The 18,438-nt window shown below is 42.3% G+C and overlaps 2 protein-coding genes across 3 annotated transcripts in view; both read left to right on the forward strand.

Annotated features, from left to right (window-relative positions):
* Positions 1–18,064, forward strand: part of LOC142488427 (uncharacterized) — a 1,092,840-nt gene extending 1,074,776 nt beyond the window's left edge. For both annotated transcript variants that reach the window (XM_075588928.1, XM_075588929.1), the window contains one exon: positions 13,416–18,064. In XM_075588928.1, the coding sequence (XP_075445043.1) occupies positions 13,416–15,505 (2,090 nt within the window). In that variant the 3' untranslated portion in view covers positions 15,506–18,064. The remainder of the gene's footprint in view (positions 1–13,415) is intronic.
* LOC142488869 (uncharacterized) lies at positions 1,388–12,999 on the forward strand. Its single transcript, XM_075589205.1, has 3 exons — positions 1,388–1,454; positions 1,818–2,552; positions 12,968–12,999. Exons 1-3 carry the CDS (start codon positions 1,406–1,408, stop codon positions 12,997–12,999), a joined length of 816 nt encoding a protein of 271 aa, XP_075445320.1. The 5' UTR covers positions 1,388–1,405.
* Positions 18,065–18,438: the final 374 nt, after the last annotated feature.

Here is an 18,438-nt window from a genome sequence, read left to right on the forward strand (position 1 = left end):
GTACTAGGCGTGTCGTTGCTTACAGTTATTTTGCATATTTACACTGCTTTTTATACTGTCTTCACAATATAAGCATACCTGCATCTATATATGTATATGTCTGATTCTGTATATATATATCTCAAAATAGACATATATGTAGTAGTCCTACTAAAAGCAGTAACTAATATAGCACGTGCCATTGCGTGCTCATTTACATGTGAATTCCCAAAATGCATAGCTGCAGTGGAAGCAATTGATGGTGGGCGAAGATGGGGAACAACAGGGTAGTACACATGTGTAACACATGTTCATGAGAAATTATTAGTAGCTACAGGTACAGAACAGAAATATGTATCATATTATTGTGTATTTTATTGATTTTACTCCGACAAACATGACATTACTGCCTATTTTAAGCATGCATCAAAGAAATTGCATGTAACGGCCTACAAACATCACTGGCACTAACACATCTATAGTTGCTTATGAAAAGGTCCATTTTTGCTTTATGTCATATACAGACAGCATAATGAAGCACACGTATCATATGTTATGTCATTGTTTTCATAACTTAAACACTGCAGATGACTACTTAGCTCATCTACCATTGTGTTAAAGCAGCTGCAATTAATATCTCATCACAGCATACACTTCAACAGAGGGGGTGGGGTTCAGCACACACACTAATTACAGCCTCATTTCACGGTCAACTTAGTTCACACCATTTGCACCTGTTTCAAGTCATTGAAAGGTGTGGCTGATTAGGCTTTTTGGGGAAGGGAATACCTTTCTTACAACCTGAATAGCACAACTGAAGTTAATCACACTCATTTGAAAGCTTAACTCTAGCTACTAAATGCCCCAACAACTCATTACTTATCAAAGCGTACGTCACACATTAGTTCACTCATATCTATAGTTGAACTACTATGAAAGACACATTATCACACACTGCATGTGTTGTCTTGTTGAGTCACAGCCACATTCAGGTGTGCCACATCTTCGATTAATGTACCACACATATCCTCTACCAAAAACAACACTTTTTGCAATATGACCACCTTCATGATAACCATTGTGAATGGTCATCTCATGATAGTTATGTACATTATGATACTGATATCACTACACAACATATGATTTTTATGTACTCATTTAATCTATTTATCCTCACGCATTACTGCAGAAACATAGTATGTTGTATGTTAGGGAACTCAAAAATTCTAAGTACACAGGCATGTACAGTGTTATTACAACTATTTATGTTCACTTTCACACACATTTTCGGTTAAGGAACTGATGTTGTTAGTTAATCATAAATACAGAACATACAATAAGTGTTTGTTCAATATTTACACATGTAAATGTAAAACTTATGTTATTGTTATATATAGTTGCCCCTGGAGGACATGTGTCACCTGAGATGGAACAAGTGTCTTCACCTGGGTCAGCCAGCTCAACACTACTAGAAGGTGAGTGTATCATTTGCTGGCCATATAATATGTGCTCTTCTATATGTTATGTTGTCATGTGCATTATTTGTTTTGCACATCTTCTTTAAATAGGATTACTTAGTGTCAGTGAAAATTAAGTGTAAGGCAACATGTATTGTGTTAGTGATGTTAATTATCATGTAGGACTTCTGAGTTTAGAGCAACTTTTCATTCATTCATATTTCATACTGAGTCCAAACATTATTCGTAAGTCAAGGTAGTTTTTAATGAGGTTATAAAACGTATGCTAACATGTTAGGTGTTACTTAGGACACAGTACAATTACATAGTAACACAGCATACATTAACATGCCATTTAATAATGTGTACATTTCTTTTTAGAACATCATGGTGATGAGGATGATGAGTATGATGAGGATGACGCCACAGAAGAGACTGAAATACAATCATGTCACCATGAAGAGGTGCCAATAGAAACTGTTGTACCGCCAAATTGTCCATCAACTTCCACATACGATGCAATTGTAGCTTCAGAGGGAAAAATAGTGGACGCAGAAAATCGTCGCCATTCAGACATGATGACAGTGCTGGAAAGGATGATTGGACTGCAGGAAGAAACAGTATCACAATTGGCACATCTCCACAGAGTCTTCATTGAAGTGCCTAAACAGTTGCAAAAAATCAACACCTCATTCGAAGCATTAGTTGTTCAGCAAACACAAGCTAATTACTGGAGAATGACTAATGTACCACAATTCAACACCTCCCAGCCAGGATCTGTTCATGCAGGTCAGTTTTCACCACATTCATCTGATATTCATTCACCAGGCCCAAATGTTACCGGTCAAGTAGCAGACATTGCTGTGCAGGTTCCTGATGACATCCTACCGCTGCCATCTGTACAAATTCAGCAGCAGACACCTACAAAGGAGGCGACAAAAACAAAACAAGACACACATGAAACAGACCAACCATCACTTGTGCAGTGTCTACCAACTTGCTCACATGTGTCACTGGGCACAAGCCCTGTCCGTGAACAGTCACTACCCAAAAGCCCTGTAGGTGAGTCGCTGCCCAAAAGCCCTGTAGGTGAATCGCTGCCCAAAAGCCCTGTAGGTGAGTCGCTGCCCAAAAGCCCTGTAGGTGAATCGCTGCCCAAAAGCCCTGTAGGTGAATCGCTGCCCAAAAGCCCTGTAGGTGAATCACTGCCCAAAAGCCCTGTAGGTGAGTCACTGGCCACAAGCCCTGTAGGTGAGTCACTGGCCACAAGCCCCGTAGGTGAACAGTCACTGGCCACAAGCCCTGCCCGTGAAGTGCCAGAGGCCACTCAAAGTGGCTCTGTTGTGCCTAAAGTTGGTGGCAAAAGAAAAAGGAAAATTCAAGAGACAACAAGCAGGCCTGTTACTCGCTCGCAAAAGGAACAAAAAAAATAAATGTTATAATTCAGAAAATATGTCTTTGGCCTTGTTTTGTTGACTTCAGATTATCTAATTACTATTGTATGTATGCTGAAGACTGTGTTGTTTCCAAACTTTCAACTATGTTCTTGTACACGTGAAGTTTTGGAAATGTTAACACTCATAATTAATTGTGTTATAAATATTTATGTTGTAATCGTCTGTTCAGTAATGGTCCACCAGGAGCCAGTTGCTAAGTTTAGAGAAGCTGCCATTGACTTTGCAGCAAAACATTGCATTTGGGTGTGTTAATTGATGTAAGAATTGCATATGCATATTAGTCACATGCAATTATTAAAACACCTAAGTAAGTGCAAACATCTTTCTTGTACGTGTACAGCAGGATTATGTGTAAATTATTACTTACCTTTGCCTTGCTTGGCCATTGTAATTTTGTCCTTTAATCAGTTGTGTGTTCGTTTCTATAACATCTCAGAATGTATAATAATATATATACACACACACACACACACACTGAGTGAGTGTGAGTGTGAGTGTGTGAGTGTGTATATATATATGTATATATATATGTATATATGTGTATATATATATGTATATATGTGTATATATATATGTATATATGTGTATATATATATGTATATATGTGTATATATATATATATATATGTGTATATATATATATATATATGTGTATATATATATATATATATATATATATATATATATATATATATATATATATATATATATATATATATATATATATATAGTACTATATAAACTGGTATACACAAACTAATACACTTCATGCTTCCTTGTGAAAACACTATTTTAATAATACAGGCCTAATGTTTGAGAAATATCCTAAGTATGAGACTCTAACAGTATTGTGCTTAAACAAATGTTTATTACTTAATTCAATCATGTTTCTCACCATTTAAATAGGTTTCATACAAGGTATACTTAATGCCATCAATGTTGTGTGTACTCCTGCAATATAAAAAAAAATTAAATATAATATATAAATATATATATATATTTTTATAAGAGATATATTTATATATATATATATATATATATACACACGTATTTAAACTCATGCAGACAGGGAGTTAACCAGACTTTCACATACACACAGAAATGTAAGCGGGGAAAAAACATTTCTTTTTGCAGGTGTGTTTTTACTGATATGCCTGGCTAAGAAATATTTTCACACACTGGTCTTTGTTAGTTTTCAAAAAAACACTATGTGAACGCATTCAAAGTGTAGGGATGTTTTTCACAAACGAGATAAAAGAAGGAGAAATGTTTCTCCCACAGTCCCATATCACGAACCACAACTGTTAACCCAATTAGACAAACAAATCCAATTGGCGTTTGAAATAAGGAGTCAAAGTAGTTACTTTTGTTGACCTTGACAAGGAAAAACAGGAGTTTGTTAGCCATTCAGCACATTCATTTTGATGAGCAAATAACACAGACCTGCACACAGCTTTTGTGCTACTCAGACATGGCTGATGAATTCGTTAACAATATTAATCCCCTTTTAGGGTATAAGTACATGATCTGTGAAGCCATCTTGAACAGTCGCGGACAGAAAGCAAGCACACGCCAAATCGATGATTTCATTCGAGCAAAATATCCTTATTACCAAGACCGTAAGCATGCACGGAATTTTAATTCCTCAATAAGATTCACTTTATCAAGTAATGACTTTTTTGAACGTGACCAGGATAAGCTACAACACACCTATGGTTTCTGGAAGATTGCCCCGGAAAAACAATTTCTCCTGAAAGACGGCACTTATATTGTCGTGAAAGGCATATTTATTCCTAATGGCAATAGCAATGTATCCGCTACTACTGATCCGTTTGAATCGATACGTGCTGCAATATCTGCAGCCTCCATTCCTGAAACCCACATTGTACAAGAACAAAAGTACTATGATTATGTACCAAGCCTTTCAGCTGAAAATGCATTGGAATGGGAACCGGAAGAAATGAACCTACCTCCCGACCAATTATTTGAAGAAAGCAGTGGCGATTCCTATGAGCGCATCCTGGAGGAGATATGTGCCATACTGGATTCAGCGGTTGGGTTAAGCGTGGATGAAAATGCCTTGCATTTCTGGAGCGACCAGTTGCAGCCAGGCGAAGAGTTAATTCTAGAAGAATGGTAAATATAACAATCGTTATGCGTTGACTCTGCGTTTAAATTTTTTTTTTTTTTGTAACCACCATTTTCACTTTCAATGCGTGGATACAGCGTAACATTGCAGACTGCATAACATGTAGCGATCACAAACAAATTGTTTCCTAATACAATATAGTAGGACCTGAAAGAGTAGTACACATTGCTGACGGAATAAATATACGTACCTTCCTATCCCTTTAAACATATTAGCAACATTTTACCATTACTCTAACACATACCTGTTTTGTTATCATGCAACATCTACAACATTGAAAACCGGGTCCACCACGTATGACGTGGGACCCTTGTCATGGGCCAAGGCGTCCTTAAAAAGGATTAGTGATGTAAGTCCCGCCCCCAAGCAACGTGCGCGCCTCAAAGCCTATTGGCTGTCATGTTTTGTTATAGTAACGGTAACTGCAGTGTGTGATGCGTGCGGCTCAGTGTTTGTAGGCATACCCTGGGCGTTAGCCGAATGTTAATTGAGTGGGAGGAGTGTTAGCGTGCGTTTCACGCTGGCTTAACATGACGTCACACGTATTGCATTTGCGCATTGTGTTATCGGCCGTGCTTTCTGTTCAAACACGTCTGTTTAAAAAGAATACAGATGTACTCGTTTAGAACGAATGTAGTTTCGTCTTCATTGTATTTGAAATAAAGATGTTATGTTTACTGGTATTTTCAACATGTATTGAACGCACAACGTACGCTTTGTTTTGCGCATGCGCTAACAGTTAGTGGAGCCAAGCGTGAAGTGCGTGCGCACACAAAGATGTGCGCGCACATCTTTCAGTATACAGGCAACGTTCACTTCTTATACATAGTTATGCCTGCTACAAATTTAAAGAAACATTACATACTGATGAACAGTTTTACTTCTAACATATAAGTGAGTGACGTGTGTATCTACACAATCATATAGAGCTGCGTAACGCGTTGTCACGGATGCATATCTAGTAAGGTGCCATCTTTGACCATCATGTGTTTGCTGTATTTCAGAGATGTCGGGGAAGATACAATCGGATCAATGTATGATTTCAGAAGAGTCTACCTTTATATGAGATGATTGTGAGGAGGAGCCACCGACTACTATACTACATATGGAACTAATTTTATATTGCTTGCAGCGCTTATTAACAAACAATTAAAAATGTGATACCCTTATGCCTATATTGCATAAGCACTTAATTAACATAATGATGTTGCAAAAGAGTGCCTCATGAATTTTTATTGAGTGTTCTTTAATGACTACTAACATTTTATGACATGGTGTGTTTTATATATAACAACCATTCCCACTCTGCTAACACATTTGTGTATTCTAATATGTAATGGAACGTATGACTGTCGAAACTATGTAACAATAATAATAATAATATGAGCATGTTCATGTATAGGGCTGCTAGTTGTACGCAGCGATTTACAGACACATGTTTCAGCCTGAGGTCCCTGGCCCGTGGAACGTACAAATGTTTTTTTGCCGCATGAGGCACAGGGAGATAAAGTGACTTGGCCAAGGTCACAAGGAGCCCACACCGGGAATTGAACCAGACTCCCCTGCTTCAAACTATCAGTGCCAGTGTGTGTCTTTACTCAGTGAGCCACTCCTTCTCCCAATGTAAAGGACACTTACAACCAAGTAGCCATTTATTTTTAAAATCTCTTGTTACATGGGTATGTAGATAAAATGGTTTGGGACTGTAGCAAATAATGTTACTGGCCAGATGTTATGGTCCCCTCCAATGCATGATGTTCTGAATATGACATCACCATCATGTTATGAAGTACGTTTCTGTGTATATTTCATTAACCTAACTAACTATAGTTTACTGTGTTTATTAATCGTTTAGAAATACATAGTATAGTCAATATGATGATATAAGCTACCATAATAAAGCTGGTGTTATCATTTGTCGGTGTTATACATGGATCCTACACCAATTGATAGAGACACAAACAGTTGTCTTAAAAAGTGTGTCTATGCTAGTGATGAATGTGCTCCCGTAAGTAAACAAATAAGTACAGTTATCCCCTTTTCTCCAACCACCTCTATATTACATTAATGGAAATTATAAGGAAACATACATAAAATGTGATGAAATGTGAGTAATCATTTTGTAATACAATGCACATGAAAGCTCAAGAGTAGCTAAATGCATATACATGATACAGAAAGTACATATATGTAACATTTGTGTTTAAACCAATATGTTGGGTTTTTAGTTCCAATAATTATAGGAAGATTGAGGTAGCCACATCTTATGAGAGATGTCAGCAAATATACATACCATGATCAGTCATACTGGAGATATACCTATAATGCAAAGGAACAATATATAAATTGCAAACATTGACATGCCATCTTCAGTACCGTAAACAACACAGCAAAGTGTGTATTTGGTGTTAAATGTACAACACCATGTATATTTCATGACATTCAAAATGTAAATCAGCCTGGTGTACACATCATATGGATGTACATGTTACACTGCACCAATAACATTGTATGTAAGCATACTAGAAGCATGAATGATTATGGGCATAATATGTGTTTTGTCTTAGCATAAGGAATAACACAATGCTAAAATATTATTGCTTTGTTACCCAAGTTGTATTCACATACACACAACTAAAGTACAATTGAAGAGGGATTATATAACCTGTGCAACAATAACATACCGGTGCCACATCCCTTTGTGCACACAGCAGAGAAAAGAAAGGTGTGCAACCCATATTCATCTGTGTCCTAACAGAAGGTTATATAAAGAAACATTATTGTTAATATAACATAATTAAACTATAAAAGTAGTACTAGGAACATATGAGTTTGTACTTACAAGAAAAAAATGAATTGATGAGATTCTGTCGTGTCTGGCCACCACTGGCTGTTTGTTCATTTTCAGCAGCTACATGGGTGGGATGCTCGTCTACCAAAGCCTCAGCTAGGTCTGACTGTACATTGTGCCTGAGTGCAACATTGTGCAAAATGCAACAGGCAAGGATAATATCAGACACTTTTTGAGGCTTGTATAGAAGAGCCCCACCAGTTCTGTCCAGACACCTAAACCTGGTCTTGAGTAGGCCAAATGTCCTCTCTATAACAGATCTTGTAGATATATGGGCTGCATTGTACCTGTCCTCTGCTTCAGTTTGAGGGTTTAGCACCGGAGTCAAGAGCCACGGCCTAATTCCGTATCCTGAGTCACCTATAATGAATGGAGCACACATAAGCTGACATTAGTGATCAAATTGTACAATGCCAACATTCCTAAATCAACATGTGTTTTGTGTTAGAACATGTAAATATGTACTCACCCAGCAGCCAACCAGGTTCAAAATGTCCCTCTTCGAACGCATGGAAGACTGAAGAGTTCCTCAGGATAGAGGAATCGTGACTGGAACCAGGGAACTTGGGTACCACATGCATTATCCTCATCGTGGCATCACATACCACCTGTACATTGAGTGAATGGTAGTGCTTCCGATTGCGGTACACATGCTCACTCTGACTAGGTGCAATCAAAGCAACATGTGTGCAATCGATTGCACCCAGCACAGATGGTATCCCTGCTATATTATAAAAGCCAGTCCTGACTTCCAGCCACTCTGTTGCCTCTGTAGGAAAATGAATATAATTCCTAGCGCGTCTATTGAGTGCATAGAGAAACTGGGTCAAGGCCCGCGAGAATGTAGATTGCGAGACCCCGCCCACTATGCCCACAGTTGTCTGGTATGACGCGGAAGCAAGATAATGTAATGAGCACAGCATTTTAACAAGCCCAGGGACTGCACGACCTCTGGCTGTGAAAAAATCTAAATCCCCCCTTATCTCCTCATAAAGAGCTAAGATTGCTGCTGAACTCAAACAATAGCGACTTACAATCTCCTCCTCACTCATCCCATCTAACAGGGTTCTCTCCCTGTACAGACGCGGACGAGGCACAAGTTGTCTCCTCTGTCTTCTCCTCTGATCTCCTGTCCCTCTACCTGTCCCTCGGCCTGTCCCTCTCCCTGTCCCTGTCGTATCCGCGTCACTGTCACTGTCCCTCGGTGTGTCCCTACCTTGCCCTATATCATTCTCTTGATCAGCAAGCATGTCATAGAAAAGAATGTTCCTGCGTCTCCTAAACATTCGCAACATTTTGAAATGAGTAGCTGTGAATGAGCAGGTAATGTGCGTCCTTTAAATAGGTATGTGATGATGTCAGGTGACATAGTAAAATGCAAGGTGTTACATTAACATAATAAAGTACTTCTGTGGCAAGCTGTGTGCACTTGTTGTTCTAAGTATTTGTTGTGTGTATTCTGCAGGGAATGATGATATTTGGCAATGATGTGACGTGAAGCTTTGTACAAAGATTGCTTGCAAATAAATAGTTGCATGTGCAATGCATGTAACACTTGTGAACGCAAGAGTCAGTCATGTAATGAGACAAAAAGGCTGAGATTGACGTGGGAAAAGTTTTGTGTAACATGTGTAATTATCCATGTTATTGTGACATGTTGGCAACAATGAATAGTCGTGTGCATATGCATGCATTTGTGTAAGGAGGATAGTTGGTATAGAATGAGTTTACAAGGTGTCCCAATGATGAATTACTGTACATGTGTGTATAAGTTAGGTTGAAGTGCTTGTAATGCAACGGTTACAATGTAAACATGCAATGTGATTGAGCGTCCAATAAGTGACGTCATGAAAATAGGGAGGACCCAAAAGTATATGTAAACATGAGAAGACAGATGTACATGAACGTTTAAAGATGCGTGTCACATTACAAGCATTGTGTAATGTAAAGGAACATGAATATACTGTGTATGTGTGACATGTGTGACATGTGTAACATCATGTAAATAATTGTCGCTGAGTTGAGTAAAATGTGTGCTATGATGTGAGGTTCTCCTTTAAGAGTGTAGTATAGTATTTTCCCTTGCCACATCATCACATGATGAGTAATGTGACCCGCAAATGCTGAAAACATGTAAAAGTCGAATGTTATGCAAATAAGACACATCAGCTGTGACACAATGCAGGGAATGCCCCCACACTGTAATGCAAATCCCCCTTGTATTGTGAGCAATGAAACGTAAACAGTACTATACTGTTATACGTCCCCGCTCCATTGACTTCCATTGATGTACAGAAGATTTTTTTTTTCTAAGTGCCGTTCCGGCAGCCTTAGCGATCGTTCTCCCGTCCAAACTGCCAACTTTAGTTGGCGGGAGAAATCGGCCATAACATCTCAATTTCGTAGTGCCGATCAGCCCCGATAAGCTGTTTTTTTTTGTTGAATCCAGCCGATTTAAAAAAGTGGCGATCAGTGTCGAAAACAGGCTTATCGGCAGGCGACTGGCCATAACCAAATTATCGGCTCCGAAACCTGGCGATATGAAGCACTTATCGGCGCTTACTGAATCTCAAACCCAATTTTGGCTATAACATGGCCATATTTCCCTTATCAACGCTTACTGCATGAGGCCCATTATCAGCATAGGCCTTCTCCAGCTTACTTGACAGGATTACCCTGTCCCTCTCCAACTGCTCTCTTTCTTTCTCCTGGAGAACACACTTAGCAATTGCTGAAGATAGACAGCTTTGTAGTGCAGTCTTGGCTTCTTGCTCCTTATCTAAACGTTCATAAAGACAATCAATCGCTTTATGTGCAGCTTGAAGCGTCTGAGTAGGGGCATCTTTCTTCCCTTCCACTATTCTTGGGATACGTCTGTGAGTTGCCTTAAGCTGCAGCATATCTCTTTCATCAAATGCAGACTGAGGTTAAATTTTCATTCTTAATTCCTTCTGCAACTTCCACAGTAATGCCTCCCTTCTTTTTCTTCTTCTTCCTTGCTTTGAGAAGTTCTGAAGAATCAGTGGTACTGTGTTCACATTTACTGCTCAAGACTGTTTGAGTTTGAGCCATCATTTCAGACATGGGGAAACCACACTTCCCAAGAAACCAGTAAAGAGGAAATGTGTTTTTAAAACAGAAGCATTAGAATGAACAACAGGAATATTAGACACAGAGAGACACAAGATAGGAGAGCTGACCTTTTGAGACTTTAGCATCAGTCATAGAGATTTATAAATGCAAGGAAAAAACATAGACAGAGAAACCTGTAGTTATATCTGAATCTTTAGGCAACAGGTGTAGGGATATCATATAGACAGAGAGAATCTGCAGTTACATCTGAATCTTTAGGCATCAGGCGTAGGGATATCATACAGACAGAGAGAACCTGCAGTTACATCTAAATCTTTAGGCATCAGGCATAGGGATATCATATAGACAAAGAAAACCTGCAGTTGAATCTGAAACTTTAGATATCAGGCATAGAAATATCATATACAGCAGGAAACTAATACAGAGAAAACTTGTAGTTAGATCTGAAACTTTTGACATCGGACATAGGAATATCAGACAGAGAACCCTGCAGTCAAATCTGAAACCTTTGATATCAGGCGTAGGGATATCACAGGTTACAGAGAAACAAACTTTAGGGGAACTTGCAGGTAAACCTGAAACCTTAGAACCAATCATATGAAAAACTATAGATGCAAGAAAATCAAAGCATGCAGCAACAAAATAATGGGAGCACTTTTGTCTTTTGAAATGGGGACCCTGTGAACAGCAGTGGTCCAACCAGGGAAAGCAGTAAATCAAGGTAACCGTCTTAAATAGAAATGTGAGTCTGAAAATCTGCAGTGGCCCACCCACAATGCAGAGACAATTCTTGTCCAGGTAATGAAAGTCTGAAAATGGCAAAAACAGGTACTGCACGAGGTTTTTTTTTTTTTTTGGTTTTTTTGTAAAAGGGAATTCTTCTCAGGGAGAAAGTGGCACAAAAAAACCCTGCAGAAACCTTTGCAGCAACAAAACCTTCAGGATCCCAACTGGGATTTCAAAAAACAAAAAAAAAGTACTTATCTTCCTCCAAGCGGATGGGGTCTGCTGAAGCAGGAAGGCAGAGAATCTGTTCCAGCGAGATCCAGAAGTGGCCTTTGCTTTCTGTCACGGGAGACTCCTGTGGCGGGTAGGATCTCGGTGGCCAGAACAGCACGAGCATAGTAGGGGTCACAAGCAGGGGTCCGAGGCAGGCGGCAGGTAGCGAAGTCAGGTAACAAGCAGAGGTCGGCAACGAGGAGACTGGAACAGGACAGGCGGGGCAGGACAGGGACTGAGGGCAGGGACTGAGAACAGGAACAAACAGGGACAAGCCAGATTACCAGCAAGGGCTTTTACTGTGAACAGACTTCTATGGTACAGGTACAGAAAACAGACCAGGATATCAGAAGCATGTGCATCAGGAATCTGACTTCAAGCAAAGGCAAAAACAACAGACAGGAAGCAAGCTATAAAGGACAGAGACAGGAGCAACAAGAAGACAGACAGAGGAACCCAGAGCCAACAGAAGGCAGCAGCACACCCAGTGGACAAGGAAGCTATGGCTAGGCAGGAGGTCTAGGCGACCCTGACAGATACACTGCTCTAGACTCAGGAAACCACTCTTTGATAAAGTGCCCACGGTGAGAAACGCGTTGGAGGTTTCTCTTATAACTTAGGCTGTGTGTCTCAGTAACTCTTTTATTTTTTCTACTTTTGCCTCCAGTTCTTCTTTTCTGCAGTGCTCCTTTTTTCTTTGTTTTGAATGTGAGAGGAGAAGGAAGGAGAGGAGTCAAATATTACACCAAGGCCGCATGCTTGGGAAATTATATGAATAGTATTTTTGACTGACAAAACATGACACAAAATGGAGCAGGTTAAGTTTGTGGGTCTTATGACAAAAGATTACATGGGCAGTGTAGTCACTGCATCACTTAGATTGTAAGCTCTCCAGGGCAGGGATTTTCGTTCCTATTGTCTGTTTTTGTTTGTTGCACTTATTGCATTATAATTCCCTGTACTGTATTGTTTCTGCTGTAAAGCGCTGAGTACACTGCGGGCCTTGTATAAATAAAGTCATACATACATGGGCATCTACAGTATCTTTACACTATAGGTTGCTGTCTGGTTTAGTTGATATTATTAACGCACTAATATGATAGACCAGGAGTTCCTTAACTTTACTTCTCATGGACATTTTAATGTTAATTATTTGGAGGATGTACATGTACCCTTAAATAATGAATACAGTAATAAATACAAGTTATATATATGTATCAATGATTTCACTGTGAGAGCTGCTACAAATACACCACAGTCATTAGGGGCCACTGGATGTCCATGTGCAACAATTTTAAATCCCTGGGCGAAGAGAATATTTTGTTAACCAAGTATCGGTGAAAAAAATTCTTCAGTGTTTTGGATTTGTAATTTGCGTTCAGTAATTTGATTGAAAACATTTGTTCTGTCTTTTTTGTTTACTTCTGTTAGAGAACGGCCTGAATGAGGAACAGAACTTGAGCTCTGATACATCCAGAAGCTGTCTGACTACTCGCTGCCCAGAAGTGCCAAAAAACAATGATTCCTGCCACATTTTAGACACATGCAAGGAACCAGTGCCACATGATGGTGAACTTACAGAGCTTGTACAGCACACAGCAGAGACGGACTCTAAATATGGGTCCAGCAAAAGGTATGCGAGAGATTTAAGAAGAAGCCGCGGTGCTCAGCCTTTTCTCTGTTGTCAGTGTGGCAAAAGCTTCTCACTGGATAGGGACCTGCTCACACACCTTTGTGTCCCCGCTAGGGAGCAAACCTTTACATGTACAGATGGTGGGAGCAGTTTCTCACTGAAGGGGAAACTTCTTTCACACCAGATGATTCAGACAGCAGTGACTCATTTTACTTGTACAGTGTGTGGGAAACAGTTAAGTACCAAGAGGACCCTCCTCAATCATCAGATGATTCATACAGGGGAGAAACCATTCCCATGTACAGAGTGTAGTAAAAGCTTTTCTATAAAGGCGGGGCTCCTCATTCATGAGCGGATTCATACAGGGGAGAAACCATTCACATGTACAGAGTGTGGGAAACAATTCAGTATTAAGAAAAGCCTCCTCAGTCACCAGATGACTCATACTGGAGAGAAACCATTCACATGTACAAAGTGTAGTAAAAGCTTTTCTACAAAGGCAGGGTTCCTCAACCATGAGTGGATTCATACAGGGGAGAAACCATTCACATGTACAGAGTGTGGGAAACAATTCCCATTTAAGCGCTGTCTCCTCATACACCAGATGACTCATACAGGGGTGAAACCATTCACGTGTACAGAGTGTGGGAAACAATTTAGTATTAAGAGGAACATCCTCAGACACCAGATGACTCATACAGGGGAGAAACCATTCACATGTACAGAGTGTGGGAAACAATTCACATTTAAGCGCTGTCTCCTCATACACCAGATGACTCATACAGGGGTGAAACCATTCACATGTACAGAGTGTGGGAAACAATTTAGTATTAAGAGGAACATCCTCAGACACCAGATGACTCATACAGGGGAGAAACAATTCACATGTACAGAGTGTGGAAAACAATTCACATTTAAGAGCTGTCTCCTCATACACCAGATGACTCATACAGGGGAGAAACCATTCACATGTACAGAGTGTGGGAAACAATTTAGTATTAAGAGCCGTCTCCTCAGACACCAGATGACTCATACAGGAGAAAAACCATTCACATGTGCAGAGTGTGGGAAACAATTCAGTATTAAGAGCAGTCTCCTCATGCACCAGATGACTCATACAGGAGAAAAACCATTCCCATGTACAGAGTGTAGTAAAAGCTTTTCTATAAAGGCGGGGCTCCTCATCCATGAGCGGATTCATACAGGGGAGAAACCATTCACATGTACAGAGTGTGGGAAACAATTCAGTATTAAGAAAAACCTCCTCAGACACCAGATGACTCATACAGGGGAGAAACCATTCACATGTACAGAGTGTGGGAAAAATTTCACAGTTAAGCGCTGTCTCCTCATACACCAGATGACTCATACAGGGGTGAAACCATTCACATGTACAGAGTGTGGGAAACAATTTAGTATTAAGAGGAACATCCTCAGACACCAGATGACTCATACAGGGGAGAAACCATTCACATGTACAGAGTGTGGAAAACAATTCACATTTAAGAGCTGTCTCCTCATACACCAGATGACTCATACAGGGGAGAAACCATTCACATGTGCAGAGTGTGGGAAACAATTTATTATTAAGAGCCGTCTCCTCAGACACCAGATGACTCATACAGGAGAAAAACCATTCACATGTGCAGAGTGTGGGAAACAATTCAGTATTAAGAGCAGTCTCCTCATGCACCAGATGACTCATACAGGAGAAAAACCATTCACATGTGCAGAGTGTAGTAAAAGCTTTTCTACAAAGGCGGGGCTCCTCATCCATGAGCGGATTCATACAGGGGAGAAACCAATTACATGTACAGAGTGTGGGAAACAATTCAGTACTAAGAGAAAACTCCTCAGACACGGGAGGATTCATACAGGAGAGAAATGATTCACATCTACAGAGTGTGGGAAACCATTCTGTATTAACCCTTTCCGGTCCAATGTCGGAATATATCCGACAAAATATTTTGCCACTTGCGGTCCAAAGTCGGATCGGGAGGAGGAGGGAGGAAGATGTGGAGCGAGGCGCCGGCTGCAGCACAAGTCCCCTGCATTCCCCTTCTCTCAGCAGCCGCACTGATCCCTCCTCCTCCCCCGCCCCCCCCCAGCCCTGCACCGATCACCCCCCCTAGCCCTGCACCGATCCGCCCCACACCCGCCCCCCCCCCCCATAGCGCCGCACCAATCCCCACAGGCAGACAAAGCAGCTGAAATCGGAGGTAGGGGGGGGGAGGCTGTGCATGTGTGGTGTGTGCGTGTGCTGCGAGTCCCCTGCATTCCCCTTCTCCCAGCACTGACATCGGAGGTGGGGGGGAGGGGGCTGGCTGTGTGTGCTGTGAGTCCCCTTCTCCCAGCAGCCGCACTGATTCCTCCTCTCCTCCTCCTCCCTCCCCCCCCAGCCCTGCACCGAGTCCCCTTCTCCCAGCAGCCGCACTGATTCCTCCCCCCCCTCCCCCCCCCCAACCCTGCACCGAACCGCACCGCACAGGCAGACAAAGCAGCTGACATCTGGGTAGGGGGGGGGGCTGTGTGTGTGCTGTGAGTCCCCTGCATTCCCCTTCTCCCAGCAGCCGCACTGATCCCTCCCCTCCTCCACCCTCAGCCCTGCACCGAGTCCCCTTTTCCCAGCAGCCGCACTGATCCCTCCCCTCCTCCACCCCCAAGCCCTGCAGACAAAGCAGCTGATATCGGAGGTATGCAGAAAGATTGCGCGCGCGCAAAGATAAGAGCTTTAGAGCAGTGAGAGCGCGCGCGCAGTCAGTGCGCAGTGAGAGCGAACACGCGCAGTGAGTGCGCGCGCCCAGTGAGAGCGCGCGCAGTGTGAGAGTGTGCGCGCGCAGTAAAAAAAAGCTGTATGTGGTTTTGTTTCTGAAAAATAAATTAGACTTGCTGGCGCACTTAGTGAAAATTAATTGGACCGCAAAGGGTTAAGAACAACCTCCTCTTACACCAGAGGATACATACAGGGGAGAAACCATTCACATGTACAGAGTGTGGGCAAAACGTTTCTCAAATGAGCCACCTCCTCACCCACCACAGGATTCATACACGGGAGAAACCATTTCTATGTACATAGTGGGGGAAAGCTTTTCACAGAGGATCAGCCTCATTACACATGTAGCCCTTTTTCTGACGCCTCCCAAAGGGACTACTGGTCACTGTACACAACCTGTGGCTCCAGGAGATCTGAGCCTTCGCTAGCTGGGAGCCTGGGGTAACTATTCTAGCGCAGCGCCTCCACTTACCAAGGATCCCCGTCATGCAAGATACCCCTGGGCAAGAAACATACCACCACAGTGTGTGCAACCAAGTTTTACTATGCAATCATACCTTATACTCTATATGACATCACACATAACATATTCTTATACTCTAATGCTACAGTAGTCTTGGCAGCAATACCTAACACCTTTATAACTGCTACGGTCCTTATACTATAGTGGCTCGGCCCCACCTCTAGGGAATATTGTCCTGTACAATAGTGGCTCAGCCACGCTCTTATAGAGTATTGTCCTGTCCCGTCACCACGTGCCCCACACACCGTGTCCTTGTATTGTATTATGTGGTATAGGCTCAGTCCTCTAGCCACTCGTTAGTGTCCCTAAAGAGTTTAGCCTAAGGCGGGATCAGCGCCTGATGACCGGTGTTGGTGCACTTGTTGTTACAATGTACCTTCCGGTCACGGCGGTGACCGGTACCTCTTCACAAAGGATCAGATGCCTCCGACCCTTGACCTCCAGATGTCGCTGTGTCCAGCTGTCTGGTCCCAGGTGACTGCAACCGGCCGCAACTCTGTGCTTTGTCCCTAACTAATGTATAGTAGGGTGACAATCACTTTCCCTACAGGGCGTCCCTACAGTACAGCAGCCTACTGTGACTCAGGGGATGCTCCTATGGGCCTGAGGGGATAGCTGTCCTATGCAGGCGGGTCACGGACCCCCTGCACCCACACTACCTACTTCAGCTCCGTCCAGATCTCCTCTGACTAGCGTGGTCTCTCCCCCATGCTTCCCTTTCCTGCTCCCGTCATCCTAGCCTTCTGATTGGTTCTTCACATCAGGTGTCTGCCCAGGAGCTCATTGGAGTTGTAGTTTCTCCACGGAGCCTCTCTGCCTTAATCTGCACAGACACACAGCTCAGCTATTGCATCAGTCACTGCGTGTCTGACTCTGCTCTGACCGACTGCAACACTGCTGCAGACACTCCACGTGCCTCTCACTGAACAGAGTCAAACACCAACTGAACACACACTGAACACACATATGAGGTTCCTACCAGATCCTTACACACACATGAGGATTCATGCATGAGATAAAATATGTGATTGTTCAAAGTAGGGTTGGGCAATATACCAGTAGCATAGTAATACTGCAGTAATAAAAATGGACGGTAACGCAATACTTGCCATTACTTCTTACCATGGCATTCCTATCAGCAGCTGCAGAGTGGGGGTGGGTGTGGCAGGGAGGCGTGGGGGTGGGTGTGGCAGGGAGGTGTGGGGGTGGGTCTGGCAGGGAGGCGTGGGGGTGGGTCTGGCAGGGAGGCATGGGCGTGGGGGTGGGTCTGGCAGGGAGGCATGGGCGTGGGGGTGGGTCTGGCAGGGAGGCGTGGGGGTGGGTCTGGCAGGGAGGCGTGGGGACTGTTAGAGAGAGGACTGTGTGTGGGCCTGGTAGAGACAGTGGAGTGGGAGTGAGTCTGGGAGCTCCTTGACTTTCACATGCTGCAGCTATAAGGAATCCTCCTGCTGGTAATCTCACCCCTCCATATTAACCACTTCCCCTCTGCCATGCCTCTTATCCCTTCCCTTCCACCATGACTCAA

The sequence above is a fragment of the Ascaphus truei genome, chromosome 2, assembly GCF_040206685.1.
Source record: "Ascaphus truei isolate aAscTru1 chromosome 2, aAscTru1.hap1, whole genome shotgun sequence".
Classification (NCBI taxonomy): Eukaryota; Metazoa; Chordata; class Amphibia; order Anura; family Ascaphidae; genus Ascaphus; species Ascaphus truei.